General features: G+C 38.5%; 1 protein-coding gene across 2 annotated transcripts in view; it reads right to left on the bottom strand.

Annotated features, from left to right (window-relative positions):
* Nucleotides 1–19,155, bottom strand: part of LOC131824529 (collagen alpha-4(VI) chain-like) — a 117,757-nt gene that overhangs the window by 65,641 nt on the left and 32,961 nt on the right. For both annotated transcript variants that reach the window (XM_059162579.1, XM_059162580.1), the window contains exons 8-15: nucleotides 17,713–18,047; nucleotides 16,574–16,652; nucleotides 14,905–15,050; nucleotides 14,648–14,740; nucleotides 12,347–12,400; nucleotides 3,615–3,686; nucleotides 2,517–2,543; nucleotides 889–933 (exon numbers count right to left, since the gene is read on the bottom strand). In XM_059162579.1, coding sequence (XP_059018562.1) covers nucleotides 889–933; nucleotides 2,517–2,543; nucleotides 3,615–3,686; nucleotides 12,347–12,400; nucleotides 14,648–14,740; nucleotides 14,905–15,050; nucleotides 16,574–16,652; nucleotides 17,713–18,047 — 851 coding nt within the window. The remainder of the gene's footprint in view (nucleotides 1–888; nucleotides 934–2,516; nucleotides 2,544–3,614; nucleotides 3,687–12,346; nucleotides 12,401–14,647; nucleotides 14,741–14,904; nucleotides 15,051–16,573; nucleotides 16,653–17,712; nucleotides 18,048–19,155) is intronic.

The following is a 19,155-nucleotide window of genomic DNA, read 5'->3' as shown; positions in this document are numbered from 1 at the left end:
TCATGACCTGAGCCGAAGGCAGAGGCTTCAACCCACTGAGCCACCCAGGAGCTTCTTAAGCTGGAAGGATAAGATGGATAACTGATAACTTCTTAAACAGTGCTAGTAAGAGACAGAAGACAATAGAAGCCAGAAGACTATGAAATTCCATTTTCTAAGTGCTGAAAGAAAATCATTATTTCCCCAAGATCTCTTTCAAGAAAAATGGTAAAATAAAGAAATTTTCAGAAAAACCAAAACCAAAGGAGTTTATAAACTCCATTAAAGGAAATTCTAAAAGTTGTACCTGGAGGAAAAGAAACAAGATCTTTCATGTTCCTTTGAAGGCATACGGGGAAAGTAACAAATATGAGGGTAAAGCTGGATAAGCAATGATTAAATAAAGCAATAAAAATAACAATATCTAATTGATAGAATTTAACAAAAATAAATGGGAATAAGATACTGGACTAGGCGCCTGGGTGGCTCAGTGGGTTAAGCCTCTGCCTTCAATTCAGGTCATGATCTCAGGGTCCTGGGATCGATCCCTGCATCAAGGTCTCTGCTTGGCAGGGAGCCTGCTTTCTCCTCTCTCTCTCTCTGCCTACTTGTGATCTCTCTCTGTCAAATAAATAAATATTTTATTTTAAAAAAAGATACTGAACTATAACATGTTATTATGGGAGACAATTGATTAGAGCTATGTTTCTAGGGTCCTTATATTTTGAGGATAAGGGCAAGTAATAGATTAGACACTGTTGAGTATGCATGCTAACATTTCTAGACTATGTATAAAATATACATATAAGTATAAAATACAGTATAGTGTTTTATATTTTAAAGTATAAATACAGAGCATAAATACCAAACTAATAGAGGAGGAACATAGAAATGAGAAACTTTCTATACCTGTTCTCCAACAAAGCCGTCAACACCTTCATCACCAGGGCTTCCCTGTGGAGCAAAGGAAGATGAAACTGTTAGGGAAAAGAGGACCAGGTGTACGTGCTTACTGCTTTGATGTTAACTTCCTTGCTAATGTTTGTTTTAGTTGGGAGGAGAATCTAGACCTTCTGAAATGGTGTTTATATACTGCATTCATATATTAAAAAACAATGATCATTTTCATTCCGAAAATAGTCCCTAGTGTTATACACTGTTTTTTCCTGACCATTTTAATTTCCAAAGAAAAAGATAAGAAACTCAAATCTAAAGGATAGAAAGACTTATTTTTCAACTTTTGCACTGGGAACAAGTCTTTCACAAGACTGAATGAAACATTTCCCACTGGTTCTCTGCAAGTTAAAGGTGGTTCTTTGGTCATTGGCATTTTTAATATAAAAAGACTGGCAAATATGTCTGAATGAATTTACATAATGGAAACTCAGAAGATCTCTCAGATTAAGGAAGAATTAGATGGGACTATATCCATATGTACGTATTTGGGGAGACTTACCATAAGAAAACTCCTTAAGAATGGAAAACCTGAAACTAACTAAATAAGAGTAAAAACTGGCCCCTGCAGAGTGCCATCTCATCAAATATTCCATCACTTCCAACTCATGGCCCTTTGTTTTACCAACAATCTCAGAATGACAGTTGTATTTATTATATCGGCACCTGGGTGGCTCAGTCAGTGAAATGTCTGCCTTCAGGTATGGTCATGATCCCAGGGTCCTGCTTAGTGGGGAGTCTGGTTCTCCCTCTGCCCCTCCTGCTCATGCTCTCTCTCTCTCCCTCTTGTTCTCTCTCAAATAAATAAAAATAAAATTTTTTAAACATATTTCTTATAAAGCATCTTTTGAAAAAGAATGTCCAGAGTTTTGCAAGCCAAATAAAATGCATATTACATGTGTGAAATAGTTGATTTACTCCTACTATCTGTACAAGGAAGTCAAGTTTCAGGCACTTTTTTTAAACCAAAGGACAGCTGAGTTAGTGCATGAAAATAAGCACACCAAACTCTCAGACTACAATTATGTGATATATTTGCTATATATATATATATTTGGCCATATGGATGAATCAGTGGCTCCAGGAGACATGAGTAAAGAAGCTCAATCAGCCCTTGTCTGTCTTGTTCATCACTTTGTAGTCAGTCCAAGGATAATGTGGGGAACAGAGTTGGTACCTACAAAAATATCTTTCGAGTGCATGAATGAGCAAATGAGTACTTTGCCTCTGAATCTGAATGTAAAGTCGTTATCCTACTGTGCCATCTCCTTTCCTATCAACTCGTACTGGCCTCCATCTCCCATTTGACTACCAACCCCTGATTTCAGGACGCACTCTTCAAGAGCATCATGTGACAGATATGTTGGCTCAATTACTACAGATAAGTATACATTTTCATATATGTCCCTGCTTTATACCATTCATGAACATGGCAGTTTGGCTATTAAGATCATCCCACATATCCCCTTGTCAAAAAATTTTAAGTCCCACCTCATGTACACAAAGGAAAAGCAAGTGGACTCCGGACTGTTTCCCAAAGAAATTGCTCTCTAGCTTAAACAAGAGGAAGGACCGTCACCTACCTTCTCTCCTGAAAATCCTCTTGCTCCCTAAAGTTAGAAAGTAATAAAAAGAATTGAGCTTGAATAAGATTTTTAAACCTTTGTTTCACTTAGGAAACCACATATTCCTGAATTCCAAGAAAATGCAATGAGTAGACGGAAATAAAGATTTCCTCTTCAGCAACTATAATGACCATCACAGCACTCTGATTATTACCACTCCCCTTTGCCTGTGACTTGGAGAAATTCATACCGGTAACTCCTCACATAGTAGGGGTGAGCAGGAAATGGCAATGACCTGCCACTTATTAATAGCACAATCATATGTTTTCAAACAAAAATGAGAATACACTGGCTAGGAAGCTTAAGAAGCTTAAGAAGTCTCCCAGGAACAATAAGAAAAATTAATTGAAGTGTAACTGATTAGAATGTACAAAATGTGGTGGCTATGGTCAGACAAACTCTCTATAGGACTCAGAGATTATAGAGAAAATTTACTAGCCTTATTAAAGGAGATTCTCTAATCCTGGAAGGTTAAGAGACATTTATGAAACTACCAAAAAAGTAGCCCCACCCTTTAGTTCTTTAGGCTTTGAAATTTCAGTATTTTCAAACCCCCTTCCAACTGCCAGAGCTATGACTTGTCCTGAGGGCGTTTTCTGGTACCAGAGCCTATCCACATGCAATGCAGCTCAGGAGTGCTGAAGAATTAATACCCACTAGGAGCAGCTTGCAAATAATACCTGATAGAATTTGGGGTATAAGTACCTCAGCTCTCTCCCCTTGGGTGGGACCACATTGAGGTACATGTTCAACATTGGTTCACACAGTTCCTCAGCAGGATTAGGCTCTATCTACCCACCATGGTCATCTAATTGATACCATACCCTTTTTAGGTCACCTTTCTTCCTTAACTTCTCTCATGTCTTACTAGTATTTACTGAGAACCCCTCCTAAGAAACTGTTTGCACTTGATTCTTTTCCTTAGGCTCTACTTGTGGGAAAACCTGAGTCTGAGAAAGAGCTAAGACACTATGTTGAAAAAGTAAGATGCTCATCAAACTCAAGGGATAAAACCAGGACAGGGAAAGAATTCCACAGCTTAAGGTCTATACTCACCTTAGGTCCTCTCACACCTGGGCAACCTTCCTCACCTCGGGGTCCAGGAAGGCCTTGGGGGCCTCTTTCTCCCTATGGAATAAAGACACACATAGAGACAGTCAAGCAACTATCTTCACCATCACCCAACCAATAAAGACCATCAGAATGATTAAAATATGACACTGTCCTTAAAATTACTTCTATAGCCTCAAAGACCTGATCAGATCACCTACAAGGCAATCAGAATGCTCATCTATCAACTACCCATACTGATAACCCCAAATCTTACAAATCCGTATTATCTGTATTTTTTTGACTAATTCATTCAAGCCAGAGGGACAAAACTTCAGTACTCATGCAAAACTGAAGGTGTGTCTGAACATTTCCTTCTGGAAGCTAGAACTGGATAAAGTTTTCCTTTTGGTTCTACAAAGAATCAACCATTATTTAACTCCTTTTCTTCTAAGTGAAATCCAAACCATTCTTAAGGTATAGATCATACGTCACCTCCTCTGAGAAGCTTTTTATGTTACATTGTGTGCTATTACCCGTTTCTGTGTTATATTGTTTCCTGCTATTTTGAGAACTTCTAGGAGAGAAGGATATGTATTTAGAATTTATCTATGGGTTTCCAACCCTAAGTAGACTGTGTGGCATGCAGCAGCCATCCAATCAAGATTTGAAGAATGACTTCCTAAATTACATTAGTGAATATAAACTTTTGATCTAGGTATTGGATAGGGAAGGGACTGGTAGATATTATATCTTTGCCAAATTGATTAAATATAAATTAGAAAGCATTGTATACCCCATGAGCTTTCATCAGGAGGGTCTACAAATGTAATCTCACTTTGATTTAATGAGTTCAAAAAACTTCATGACACAAGTTGCCTGGGACAGTAAAACAGAACACAGTAAAGTGAGAAGCATTTGGATCAAAAATGAAAGGTCCTGGGATCAAGTCCTAGTTCTGCCTCCAACTTGCTTTGTGAGCTTGGATAAGTACATGACTCTATGAATTACAATTTCCTCCATTTATAAAATGCAGACCTTAGTAATACTGATGCTAACCATTCATGGGATCATTATATTGAATGCATGAGAATCTGCACTGAAAGTACTTCACAGGCGCCTGGGTAGTGAAGTCGATTAAGCATCTGACCCTTGGTTTCAGCTCAGGTCATGATCTCAGGGTGGTGGGATCGAGCCCTGCATCAGGCTCTGGGCTCAGCATGGGAATGTGCTTGGACTTTCCTTCTTCCTCTGTCCCCCTCCCCCTGCTCATGCATACTCTCTCTCTCTCAAATAAATCAATCTTTAATATAAATAAATTAAATAAATCAATAAAATATTTTTTAAAAGAAGGAAAAAAGGTACTTCACAAATTATACAGATTGGAAAATGAGGTGTTTTGTACTTAAATAGGAAAAGATAATGAGAAAAGCACAGGTTCTGACATCAGACTGACAGGGGGTTGGGCACAACTCTAAAATTCTCTATCTGACCTTATAAGTCACTCTCTCTTTGAGTTTTGAGCCCCACATCTATAAAATGAAAGTATTAGCCCGTATCAGTAGAAATGTTACAAAGGTGAAATGTCTTAGTGGGTACAAAATGCCAAATGCAAAGGTCCACACACAGTAGATGTCAAGTAAATGTCCATCCCCCCCGCCTTCCTCATCTGCCTGCATTTTTAGGTTCAGTACGTGGTGGTTAAGTATCATCTGGAAAATTTAATTTTAAGATATCTCTTTACTCTTTTGTCCTACACAGTGTTACCAATCATGAATAATTGGCCGTTGCCTTCATTAGGAAATAGTTGCGATATACAAAACAAACGTCCCTAACAAAGGAGCACAAAGGGAAAATTCTTAAAGTTTATTTCTAACAAAACAAAACACTCTTAGGATGGCTGTTATCAAAAACAAAAACAAAAAGAAACTAGTGTTGATAAGCACGTGAAGAAACTGGAACATTTACGCACTTTTTGTGGGAATAGAAGAGTTCAGCTGCTATGGAAAACATATGATAGTTTCCAAAAAAAAAAAAAACCTAAAAACAGAATTACCATATGATCTACAAATTCCACTTCTGGGTATACACCCCAAAGAATTGGAAGATAGGTCTCAAAGAGGTATTTGCACACACATTCATAGCGGCATTACTGACAACAGTCATAAGGTGGAAGCAAGCCAAGGGTCCCTTAAGAGATAAACTGATTAAAAAAAAAAAGTGTCCTTATACATACAGTAGAATACTATATAGCTTTAAAAAGGAAAGAGATTCTGATATGCTACAATATAGATGAATCTTAAGGATACTATGGTAAATGAAATAAGCCAAAAATATAAATACCATATGATCCTACTTAACAAGGACTTAGAGTAGTGGAATTCATAGAGACAGAAAGTAGAATGGTGGCTGGCAGAGGCTGGAGATATGGGGTCATTGGGAGTTAGTGATAATGAAGACAGGGTTTCAGTTTTGCAAGATGAAAAGTGTTCTAGAGATGGATGATGGAGGTTGTTGACAACAATATTAATGTACTTAATAACTGTACTGCACACTTAATAACTGAACTGTACACTTGAAAATGGTTAAGATGGTCAATTTTATGTTGTGTGTCATTTGCCACAACTAAAAATTTAAAAGAAAATTGTGAAGAAAAAAAAAAAAACCTACTCTCATGACTTCTATTCCCAGTTTCTAAAGTTTTGGTTGTTATACAGATATAATTAGGTATGAGTTCTCCCAAAATTATTCCTTAGAAAAAGGGATATTCTTAAACTTGAGTTTTCACAAAGATTCTCATATTTCAGAATCCTCTGCCCATTGCTTCACCTTGAACAACATAGTATTGACACCCAGGCAATGTTAATATGTTTATTTATGGGATCCTCAAGGATATCACCTACAAAATTAGTTAAAAGAGGAAAAAAATAGAGGTAAAGTAATCTAACAGAGATCACTTATTTATCACATTTGACCGTGAGGTCTCACAATTTCAAATGTTAGATGCCATGCAAGTAAGATTTTTTAAAATCACCTTTCAAAGCAATAGAACTCATGGTGAAGACCATAAAAATATTCTCACAAGAAAAATGAGGCAACTGGATTTTGAAACAAAATAAATTTTCAGTGACAGACTTTATAAACAGATCTAAAAAGCAGTTATCTTAGAGATGCCTGGGTGGTTCAGTTGGTTAAGCATCTGACTCTTGATTTTGGCTCAGATCATGATCTCAGGGTCGTGAGATCGAGCCCTGCTTCAGGCTCCTTGCTGAGCATGGAGCCTGCTTAGGTTTCTCTCTCTTCCTCTCCTTCTGTTCTCCCCCTGTTCTCTCCACCCCCCTTACACACACACACACACACACACACACACACACACACACATGGTTTATCTGAAACAATTTAGACAGAAATTAACAAAATATACTCTAGAAAACCAGGTAAGGTGTTTCCAAAACAGGCTCCAGTAATGCTGGGAAAACTGATACAGAAACTCTGTGGGAAGAATTTTTTTTTTTTAAAGATTTTATTTATTTGTCAGAGAGAGAGAGAGGGAGAGAGAGCGAGCACAGGCAGACAGAATGGCAGGCAGAGACAGAGGGAGAAGCAGGCTCCCGGCTGAGCAAGGAGCTTGATGTGGGACTTGATCCCAGGACGCTGGGATCATGACCTGAGCCGAAGGCAGCTGCTTAACCAACTGAGCCACCCAGGCGTCCCGGGAAGAATTTTTAATACAATTGTTAAGCCATAAAGATTATAATAAATCAAAAAATATACCACAGTGTTCTTGGGAAGGTTCACAAGTGGCATATGAAGGAGGGAAGGGCGAAAGGTGGCAAACATTTGGATAAACACTTCTTAAAATTAATAAAAATATAAATAATAAAAAATTGCTTGATAAAATATGAGAAAGAAAAAAAGCAGAATTTCTTATTAAATTCCTTTACATAATGAAAGACTTTAAAAATATTAATGAGTAATTAAATAAGTCAAATAATATAAGTATGCATTTGTCACCTATCCTTCAAAGTTTATATCTTCTAATCGAGCAAAAGAATTTTTTAGATTATTCTCATGAGAAAACAAGAATCACTTTATAATGGGCACCTATGTCAAATTGTTTTGAAAACAAAATTTGGGCTTACAGTGTTTTTCATTCAAATACTAAGCTCTATCCTGTTTAAAAATTGGTCTCCCATTTGTCCACACTAGTGGCTTAAAGCTATGAACTATAGCCATGATTCTATGGAAAGAATAACATGATCATAAACTCTTCAAATGCTAGGCTGGTTCAAGTTATTTTTGAGAAATGAGAATAATAACATTAGTATCTTATTTTGTAGATGAAATGAGGAAATGTATACAGAATGTTTAGTCATGCATCCAACACATATGAAGTCTTCAATAAATGTCAACTAGTTTTGTTCCTACTGAAGTTACATAACTGTTTTGGGGGACCCTAGATAATCTAATTTGATATATAAGGCTTTGATAGGTAACCAATGCATATTTAAACCACCATCTCATATGAGGTATATTTTGAAAATCTATAGAATTCATGAGTCAGGCAGATGGTCTTTTCCAAAGATGGCCAGGACAAAATCTCAGTGCTCTTCTGGAACCTTGTCACACCCCCAATCAAAAAGAAGGGTCTACTTGACTTATTTCACTAAGCATGATATGCTCTAGTTCCATCCATGTTGTCGCAAATGGCAAGATTTCATTTCTTTTGATGGCTGCATAGTATCCCATGTGTATATATACCACATCCTAGAGCGTATCATGCTTAGCGAAATAAGTCAAGCAGAGAAAGGCAACTATCATATGATCTCCCTGATATGAGGAAGTAGTGATGCAACATGGGGGCTTAAGTGGGTAGGAGAAGAATCAATGAAACAAGATGGGATTGGGAGGGAGACAAACCATAAGTGACTCTCAATCTCACAAAACAAACTGAAGGTTGCTGGGGGGAGGGGGGTTGGGAGAAGGGGGGTGGGATTATGGACATTGGGGAGGGTATGTGCTTTGGTGAGTGCTGTGAAGTGTGTAAACCGGGCGATTCACTGACCTGTACCCCTGGGGATAAAAATATAGGTTTATAAAAAATTAAAACTTAAAAAAAAAAAAAGAAGAAGGGTCTAATCCCCACCCCCAGCCACCTTGAATCCAGTCTGGAGTTAGTGACTGGGCTGTACAAGTTACCACATGACTTCTGAGGCTTCCTCAGAAGATTTGAGCTTAGCCTTGGTCTCCTGGAATCCTCCCTCTCAGGATGGACCCTGCCCAGTGGGAGCTCCCTCTCAGACCCAGCAGCCATACCTGTCCTTGAACCACTATGGCCTATCCTTCTCCCATCACAGCCAAGCTCCAGAGAGTGACAGAGGAAGTCATCTCTGCAGGGGGCCCTCCAGCTGCCTAGTCAGCCCAGCTGAGACCTCAGACAACTAGGAGACAGCCACCCACTCTTCCAGTCTTAGCTCATTACCCCCCCCGCCCCGCTGCGCCCCAGAGCCCATGGATATAATAAATTGATTGTTGTTTTGGTTTTGTAGGGGATAGGGAGGAGTGGGGAGAAGAGGAGTAATAGATAACTGGAACAATGGATTAGCTCTTTGTCGTTACACGCTTTCAATTTGAATCTACAAATTACAGCCCCATTCTGAAGCCTGCCATCTGCAGAGAGATGTCTCAGTCATTACGCAGACCAATCTGACTTACTCTGGGTGGGGAACAACATTAAAAGCCATTCAGAAGACAACATATTTTGTAGTTACCTTCTCTTACAAGAAATGCAGGAAAAAGAAAACGACACATGCTAGAGCCCTACACACCACACAGAGCTACTGAACCCTTGCAATGTATCTAGTCCAAACTGAGATGTGCTATAGATATAAGATACACACAGGATTTCAAAGACAGTGTATTTCTAAAAAATAAAATACTAACCATTTTGATATTAGTTACATGTTGAAATAATTATATTTTGGATAGACTGGGTTTAATTGTTAAAAATAACTTCACCTATTTCTTTTTATTGTCTTTAAGATGGCTACTATGAAATTTTAAATTCTATAAAATTATATGTATCACTCACATTTTATTCCTAGCTCTGTACTGGACAGTCTTTATAAACCACCTTGGTTTTAGGATGTTAAGACAGCAGAAAAGGGGGACAGGGGCGCCTGAGTGGCTCAGTGGGCTGAGTCTCTGCCTTTGGTCCAGGTCATGATCTCAGGGTCCTGGGATCAAGCCCCACATCGGGCTCTCTGCTCAGCAGGGAGCCTGCTTCCCCCTCTCTCTCTGCCTGCCTCTCTGCTTACTCTTGTGATCTCTCTCTATATATCATATAAATAAATAAAATCTTAAAAAAAAAAAAGAAAAAGAAAAGGGGGACAAAATTATCTCTTACTCTAGACAGACAGGGCTTGTTCATGTTATTTGTCTGGAATTGGTGTCAATGTTCCTAATACATTTAGGAACTCGAAATGTATTCTCTAAATTTTTAGACTCTAAATTATTCTCTTAAGTTTGGCCAGGCTAGGGGCACCTGGGTGGCTCAGTGGGTTAAAACCTCTGCCTTCGGCTCAGGTCATAATCCCAGGGTCCTGGCATCAAACCCTGCATCCAGTTCTCTGCTCAGTGGGAAGCCTGCTTCCCTCTCTCTCTCCCTGCCTGACTCTCTGCCTACTTGTGATTCATCTTCAAATAAATAAATAAATAAATAATCTTTTTAAAAAATTTGGCCAGGCTTACTGAACCATAGGCCAAGCAGTCAGAAATAAAATAACATTTCTAGGACATTTTAAAACATCATAAAAATGGAAAGGAATATTTTCACCGTACCTGAACAAAATAGCAAAAATCCACAGCCCACACTTTAGAATGTATTTCTAACATCAAAGACTATAATTGCAGAGGCAAAATAAAGACAGAAAAGTTGAGCGATTCTCCCACAAATATAATCAGAGAAATGAATTGGTTGATATAGCTCCCAATAGCTACATTTCTTTTTCTAATTTCTGATGATTTTCCAAGTTCCAGCAGCCTAAATATTCAGAACAGTAAAACAATGTACAACCTGAGGGGGTGATGAGAACATTAATGCCTAGATATCCCAGCAGTTTGAAAAGTGTAGTCCAAGGACCCCACAGGTCGCCAAGACCCTTTGGGAAGGGGTGATCACAAAATTAAAACTACTTTTCCAATTACACAAAGATGCTATTATCTTTTGTAACTCTTATTCTCTTCCAAGTGAACAGCAGAGTTTTTAAGAAACCACAAAGCAAGTGATACCACAACCGACTGAACACAGAAGTGGACATTTGAATCTAGTTATCTTCTAATAAACCAGGTATTGAAAACATGTAAAACAATGCCACTCTTCTCACTTAACTATTTTGTTTTGGAACATATCGTTATTTTTCATTAAGGAATGTCTCATTTATATTAAGGGCTTGTTTTTGTTATTGGGGAGTAAAATAAATAAATATTTTAAAATTATTTCCGTTTGGGGGCTCCTGGTTTGCTCAGTTGGTGGAGTGACTGACTCTTGATTTTGGCTCAGATGATCTCAGAGTTTTGAGATGGAGCGTGGTGTCAAGACTGTGCACTAGGCATGGAGTCTGCTTGGGATTCTCTCTCTCCCTCTGCCCCAACCCTTCCCCATGAGCTCCCTCTCTCCCCCTCTCTCTATTAAACAAAATAAAATAAAATAATAAAATTCTCCAAAACTACATCAACAGATGTTTTCTCATCATCCCATCTAGTTTTTAGTGTAATTTACTCTTTATCAGGAATTGAGTGAAATGTTTCATATACATATTCTGTCATGTTTAGGACATCTCTGTCAGGTACATACTATAAAACTTATTTTATCAGTGGAGAAATGGATGCAAAGATAGTTGAATATCTCGCCTTTTCTTGCAACATTGTGTACGTGATGTACTGACTGTTTGAATCTAGGCAATCTGAATAACTTTAGAGAGAGTAAAGATGCCCTGAGACCGAAAGTTTGAGAACCAGTGGTATATACATATCTACTTTAAAATAGACACCTGTGGTAAAGTGGTTATCCACAATTAAAAATTAACTGAAAATGATGGCATTTAAAAATCCTTTTGATATCATATGTTGTAATAATAGATGGGCCCTGTTGCATTACAGCCCCTCTGGTAGCAATTCTTTCTATAATATCCATTTTTCCCCACAGCTAATCACACGATGGCTAACTTTCCCGTGCCCAGGGATATGTCCAGGGTTGTAAACAAAATTTTGGTGAGTAACTATATAACTCTATCACCTTTTTGACCACTCAGAAAGGCATCTGAGGGATCTTGTTATAAGAATGACCTTAGTTCTCTTCAATTTATTTTGCTAAATTACTTACAAACACAGATATCTCATTAATAGTAACAAATTACCTGCAATTCAGCTCACAATTAATCATTACTATTACATATATACCCACTAGACACAGCCCACATTTTCAATTATCTCGAATTCAGATTAAAATGACCACCTTTCACCATTAAACACATTTTAGAGCCTGTATCTACAAAATTTGTCCACCTAACATTTGTTATAACAAATTATTATTTTTATATACATATTTAAGCCCATTTTAAATGGCATAGATTAGAAAAATCTTCATGACTTAAATGCAGTTAAGTATTTCTAATATTTGACCCATTTTACCATATTCCTTCAAATAAAAAATTTAAAAAAAGAGATTCAGTACTTACGTGTCCACCTTCTTCACCAGGATGACCAGGTAATCCATCAGCACCTGGCCTTCCCTGAGAAAAAAGGAAAGCAAAGGAAATAACTTGGATTCTAAATCCTTTTCTTAAATCTACATGAAATAAAAATTGTTGTTAGTAGGGTCCTGGGTGTCTCAGTCTGTTAAACATCATCTAACTTGGGGCACTGGGTGGCTCAGTTGTTAAGTCTCCACCTTCGACTCCTGTCATGATTCCAGGGTCCTGGGATTGAGCCCACATAGGGATCCCTGCTAGGCGGGAAGTCTGCTTCTGTCTCTCCCACTCCCCCTGCTTGCATTCCCTCTCTTGCTGTGTCTATTTCTCTGTCAAATAAATAAATAAATAAAATCTTTTTTTAAAAAAAGTCTAACTCTTGATTTCAGCTCAGGTCATGATCTCACCATTATGAGATCAAGCCCAACATCCAGCTCTGGGCTCAGTAAAGCTTGAGATTCTCTTTTTCTCCCCCTCGGTCCCTCCCCACTTATGCTCTCCCTCTAAAAACAAAAATAATAATAATAAATTTAAAAATTTAAAAAACCTGTTATTAATAGATACCTTTTTCTTGCTGAGTTGGCATTTTATTGAGAATCAACTAAATGTTGAGCACAATGTATAGGGATATGAAGAAACAAATACTTTTGGCCTTTTTTTTTTTTGCACACAGTAGTTTTAATTTATGGAAAGTTTTTTTGGAGCCATTTTCCTTAGAAACCCATCTCCTGAATGTATTCTTCTAATAGAAAATCAGTCTGGTGATTATCACGCACAAAAAAACTTGAATTTTAAATTAACATATCTTTATTCTGTTTATGGCTTGTCTTGAAGTAAAAACTTGAATACCTGTTTGTCTTAATAACTGGCACGTCAGCCTACTTTTATTTTTCTGAAATACCATTTTAAGCCACTCTATTCAGAAAATCCAAACCAAAACTAGTTTCTAGTTAAATGTTTTAGGAACACTGCTCCTCTTAAAGAGACCTTTGACCTCGTTTTTCAAAATGTCAGTAAGCAAAGTTGTGACCATCTATGCTACTTATGAGAAATGGTTGTTTATTTCTGTCTGACTCAGCTGTTTAGTCTCTTCCAATCTCTTTCTCTTTCTCTTTCTCTTCTTTACTTCTTCTTAGATAACCAAACACACAAACCATTTCCTCTCAGGGAACTTTGGCTTGCCATGTATAGTCAGATGTGTTTATTTGATTTATAAATTGTCAATAAGATACGGGAGCCATATTCTCTTTGGGATCAACAAAGACATGAACATCAATACAACCAACCACTGAATTCTTAGAGACAGAAAGAGCAGAGAAGTCAATTATTCAAAACATTCCCATTTTTGGCCTTTGTGGCTGAGTCCTGAGTTACAAAATAAAAACATGTCAAGAGGTTCCCAAGCTTGATTTCCTGATTCTCCAGTCTGATATTTAAGAATAATGCAAGGGGGAAAAATCTTGTGCTAAGGCATATCTACAATTTTTCTCAAAAAGTCATTATATACTTTATACTCTTCTAAATCAAGATTGATGTGCAAAGTCAGTAAGAATTCCAACAGCCTCACAGAAAACCACACAAAGAAAGAATGTGAAAAGATGGGGAAAGCCAATGGGTTTGATTCAACCTTACATGAGGATTTGTGATGATGCCACCATCATAAAACTGTAGTTCATGTGTGAAGGGTACTCATGTCCCTGCATAACTAAGGACCATTTTTAATGAGATTTATTATTCTCCCTTAATAGTGGGATGTGGTAATTTTGCTATCACTTCACTGTGGAGTTAAAAGAAAGACTCAAAGTGATCACTCATGAGCCAGCGATTGTATCTCTCCACAGAGTTTAATGCCACAGAATGGAACAGTCAGCTCACAGGGGAACTTCTGTAAACTTCTTTCTGTAAAGAAAGAAGTTGGTGCACGAGGGAACATTTTGTAAACAAGTGAAAACTGCTATGCAGCAGGGGAGTATGAGAAACTTGTCTGTGAAATTATTTGTCAAATAAACATGAGGGGAAAGCATAATATAAGGGAAAGAACGTGAGCCTTGATATCAGGTAGACACAGAGGCTTAAGTCCCAAAATGGCTCTTCGAACCTGTGTGACTTTGGGAAAGCAATGTTCCCTCTCTAAGCCTCTATGCCACACCTGCAAAGTAACATTCGCCTCAAAGGTTTGTTAGAGGGCAGAATTAGCAAAGGTGTGTTAAAGACAGAACACAGGGCTTGGTATGCAGTTGGTGTTGAAAAGCCCTCTCACCCACACCATCCACATCTAACAATTCTCACCTTGCTCCCAGGGTTCCCACTATCGCCCTGGTACCCATCTTCTCCATAACACTTTATACATATGTTGCAGCATCTTCTTTCCACAATTGAGTCCTGAAAAGCAGAATTCATGTAACATGACTTTTTTTTTTTTTCCATCTCTGTTAGCCTGTGTCATACGACGCACTAAAAAAGACAAAATTCCCTCTGGTTTTTTTTAAATTATTAGGGTGAATAAACCTAGCGAAGGATGGTGTTAAAAAGGAAAAAATACTTACAAGTTGCTTCAGTAAGATGCTTGGGAGGGATTGCAGTGTGATGCTCAGGGGTTGGTTATATAGGAATCCTCTGCCAAATTCTAGCTCCTGGAGCTCTTCTAATTTATGCACACCTTCCAGGCCAATGAAGAGGAGCCCAGAGAGTCCTTCAAAATACCAGCAGGTAGGAGAGTTACTTGCACATCTTTTGAACGGTCTTTGCCCTGGCCCTAGGCAGTCATGTATCATCTCACCCTTCCTATATTCATCACCAGTCTTTTCTCAAACTGTATTTTGGACCAATGAAATGGGAGCAGAAGTGGCATGTGTCACTCGCTGGGAGAAATTTTCAGAACAGTGCATAATTTGCCCCATTTCCTGCCCCCTGCCACAGCCTGGGTCCTTAAGGGATGAGAATGAGACACAAATGAATGGTCATAAGGCCTAAGATAAATATATTCTAGCTAATTTAAGCCACTGGGATTTGAAGGTTGTTTATTATTGCAGTGTGAGCCCATCCTACTGAGGAAGGCACTAAAAAATCATGTGGATTTGCCCACATAACAGAGAACAAATGGACGAGAACACTTTTCAGATTGGCTAGAAATCACCATTCATAGAATTTCAGAATAAATATTTGTTCATATTTTGAACAGTAAATTCACACACACACACACATACACACATCAGTTTTTGGCTATTGTAGATAAGCTACTTATCAATCTTGTGGTTAAAAAGTTGTTTACATGTTCTTAATTGTTCCTCAAAATAAATTTCTAGAAATGGAAGCCTGATCTAGCACGTAGACAAAGTTTGCCATTTTTTGTCAAATGCTTCAAATTCCCTTCCAAAAGATCCACAACATTTTAAACTTCCTGTGTGGTGAATCCAACTGGGAGCAAATTATCACAGCAAATATTCCAGCACCTTGTTAACCAAGGGAAAGCATCAACTCAAGAGGAATATTCTGGACATACTCTATGGAGAAGGGAGAGTGGCACAGGGAGCTTGAGTGACCGCTTGTTCACCTTGAGTTTGCCTTCGAGCTTTTATATGACACAAAATGGGAACAGAAGAGCAAGGGCGTACAGCTCCACAGGTGGTACTGCCCAGCTGAGGGAGCTGGGGAGCCCTGAAATCCAGCCAGCCTACTGCTCTTCAAGCCAAGTGCCCAGGCACTGGGTCGCATACACCCAGAGCATTGGCATCTCGTTCTAATTTCACCAAGATGCCACAGAGACTAGTAGCAGCCCTTGGGGGATGGAGAAAGAGGAAGAATTAATGAGCAAAGGAGGGAGGAAGGGCAGTGGAGAAGCAAAGCTCAGCCTGTGGGTGATTCCAGAGTTTAAGGAAAAGAGACATATGGACTGCTTGGTAGCCTACAATAGCAAATGAGACCCCATTTATCAGGAAGTAGGAGTTGCACATTCAACCCTCTAAAGCAGATGCCAAGCTGGTAACTGATCAGTCCTGTCTCAGTCAGTGACCCTTGGTTAGTGTCGGGGATATGGGACCCAGGGTTCTCTCAACCCTGATTCATACAAAGCAAAAGCCTTGTGGGCACTGATCTCCAACCACCTGGGTTAGTCTGTGGAAGGCTTAATGGAATCCAGTACCATCCAGAAATCTGAAAGAGGACCTTAAGCCCTCAGCTGTGGGAGGAACACCCAGGGCAACTACAAGCACTTACCTTTGCTGCGGAGAAGCTCAGATGTTATCTTCAGTTTCTGGAAACTATCATCCAGTCCATCTGTAAACACTAAAAGGATCTGTTGTTTATGAGGGAGGGGGTGGGAAGGGTGGAGGGAGAACAAGGATGGCAGAGAGGAAGAGGAGAGAGGAAAGATAAATGCTGGAAGTTACACATTTTGTAAAAATCCAAGGATAAGCTTAGCTTTTCTCATTGTATCCAGCCTTTCACCCTGTTTCATTTCACCCATTTATTTATTTGTTATTTTATTACACATTCACTTATACTTCAACATTTCCATGGACAGCCGGCAAAAAAAAAAAAAAAAAAGAATTTGAACCAGCTTAATGTGTTCCCTTAAAAATACCTTCCAAAAATGGTCTTACAATGTTCAGATTTATCAATGCAAAAATAGTGCTCGCTTCGGCAGCACATATACTAAAAATTGGAACGATATCAATGCAAAAATACCAAAATTTTAATGCAGTTTTATAATTAAAATGGGTTATATTTACTCACAGAAAATTTTAATTTAAAAGTGAATTCCATATTTTAAGAAAGAAACCCACTGAATGCATGATTGAAGGAAAAACTAAATATAACTTGCAAAGTCTGGGGATGTCATTTCCTAAAAAACATCACATAAGACCTTTTCATCTCTGCAGTCTTTAGTGGGGTGTAGTTCTTGGGCACCAGGAAGGGAGGACCACTGACAAGCCATTAGCTAATTACTAAAGATAGTTCAAAGAGCTGACTGGAAAACTAATGGGCCCTACTCTACTTGATCGTCAGTGACAGATAAGGAACTGATATCTTCCAGGTTGTCTTTGGAATGAACTTGTACCATGGAAGAATCTGGATCTCCATGTTGTGAGCAACTTGAGGGCGGGGATTTATCCTTTTATCTCTACTAGCATTATTGAGCAGAGAACCTCTAGGGCTTAGTAAATATCTGTTGATTGAATGAAGACATATCCCTTGTTGGTCTTTACTGAGTAAGACTATGGTTTTCCTCTGTGTAAGCGATTCTACTGGAGATTCTACACAGAGTTTATTGGTTTATTGGCCTCAGTTACAAAAGCCTTATCCCTCCCACCCTGGCAATTGGTGCCATATCACGGGTTCTCAGCATTTATTACCTTCACTTTAGCAGAAGAGGGATGGATAGCATGATCTCCAAGGGACTGCAAAAAATCCGCATCCATTCTGTTGCTTGTGGAAGTCTGATGAATTAAGAATGTCTGAATAATATCATTACTATACTTTTTAAAGCCTGAGTCAAAGATAAGCTGGCCATTTGAGCCAGGGACCAAGTAGCGGAACATCAAGTCAAGGCCACCAGCATCACTACAGCTGATGTTGGAAAGCAAGGCCAACTGTTGCATCAACTCTGGCAGTAACCCTTGAAGCTTCTGCTGAACTTGCCTTGTGGGAGTGGAAATATCAATTCCTATGGACAAATCTATGTTGCATCCTTTGAAGGTAGAAGAGAAGAAAATCAAATTAGTCATCAATAGATTCATGACAGAGCCCAGAAGACATTAGCCAACCCTAAAAGAAGAATTTCCAGCCAACCCACAGAAATATAAGCTAAACAATGGCAGTGATTGTTTAATTTGGGGGCTGGTTTGTTACACAGCAAAGCTAACTGATACAACATACATATAACAGAGGTGTTTTATACCTCTGTTCCTCTGCAGATCCTATTCCCTCCACCTGAAGTGTCCTTTCCCATCTCCTCCACCCCAATTTGGCTAACCCAAACATGTTCTTCAAGTTGCAGTTCCAAAGAGAGCCCCTCCTTAAAGCCCTCTCTGACTCATTTTCCTAGGTCCTCAGGTTGACTTACCAAATGCCCCTGTATGACCATGCTACTTTACTTGAACTTCTCTCCTACTAACCAAAGATTCCTTCATAGTAGGGATTATATCATCTTACTTTTCCAATGCCTAATATAGATAGATATTCAGTAAGTGTTTGATAAATGAATAAAGAAGGGAATATAAATGAGCCTTGAGTATCTTTCAGCACATGCTGTACTATTTCCTTCTTCCTCAGAAGTTTCTTTTCTCATTCACCACCTCTGCACACTTCTTATTTCAGGAGAGCTTATTAGAAGAGATCAAGACTTATGTTTCTTCTATCTGAAAATTGTTAAGCACTATTGGAAGAGTATTATAAGAATCTGAAAACCCACTGATCTTTCAGGCTATACACACCCGCCCACTGGTGAATAATAAGACCGTGCACAGAATTCCAATGAGGAGGCCAAGTTGATCACAGATGCACCTGAATTAAAATCTGGACAAATGACTTAAAATGTAACTTAACAATCATGAAAGGGCCACAATTATTAACTACTTCTGGACAACAAGGATAACATGCAATTGTCCAGGGCAAGCCAAGACATGTGGATATTTTCTCCTTAGACCAGCATACACTGGAGTATTTGGCTCAGAATCAATAAAAACAAAACTGCAGATTTTAGGGGAGAAATTTGAAGAAAATAAATAAATACTGGCTGGACCCTTAACCAGGGAAAATGGTCATAAACAATGTCTCAAAGTTTCTCACGGATCTGA

This window comes from Mustela lutreola, chromosome 2, assembly GCF_030435805.1.
Source record: "Mustela lutreola isolate mMusLut2 chromosome 2, mMusLut2.pri, whole genome shotgun sequence".
Taxonomy (NCBI): Eukaryota; Metazoa; Chordata; class Mammalia; order Carnivora; family Mustelidae; genus Mustela; species Mustela lutreola.
Note: the sequence above shows the minus strand (reverse complement) of the source record. Positions and strands in the feature narration are given on the sequence as shown.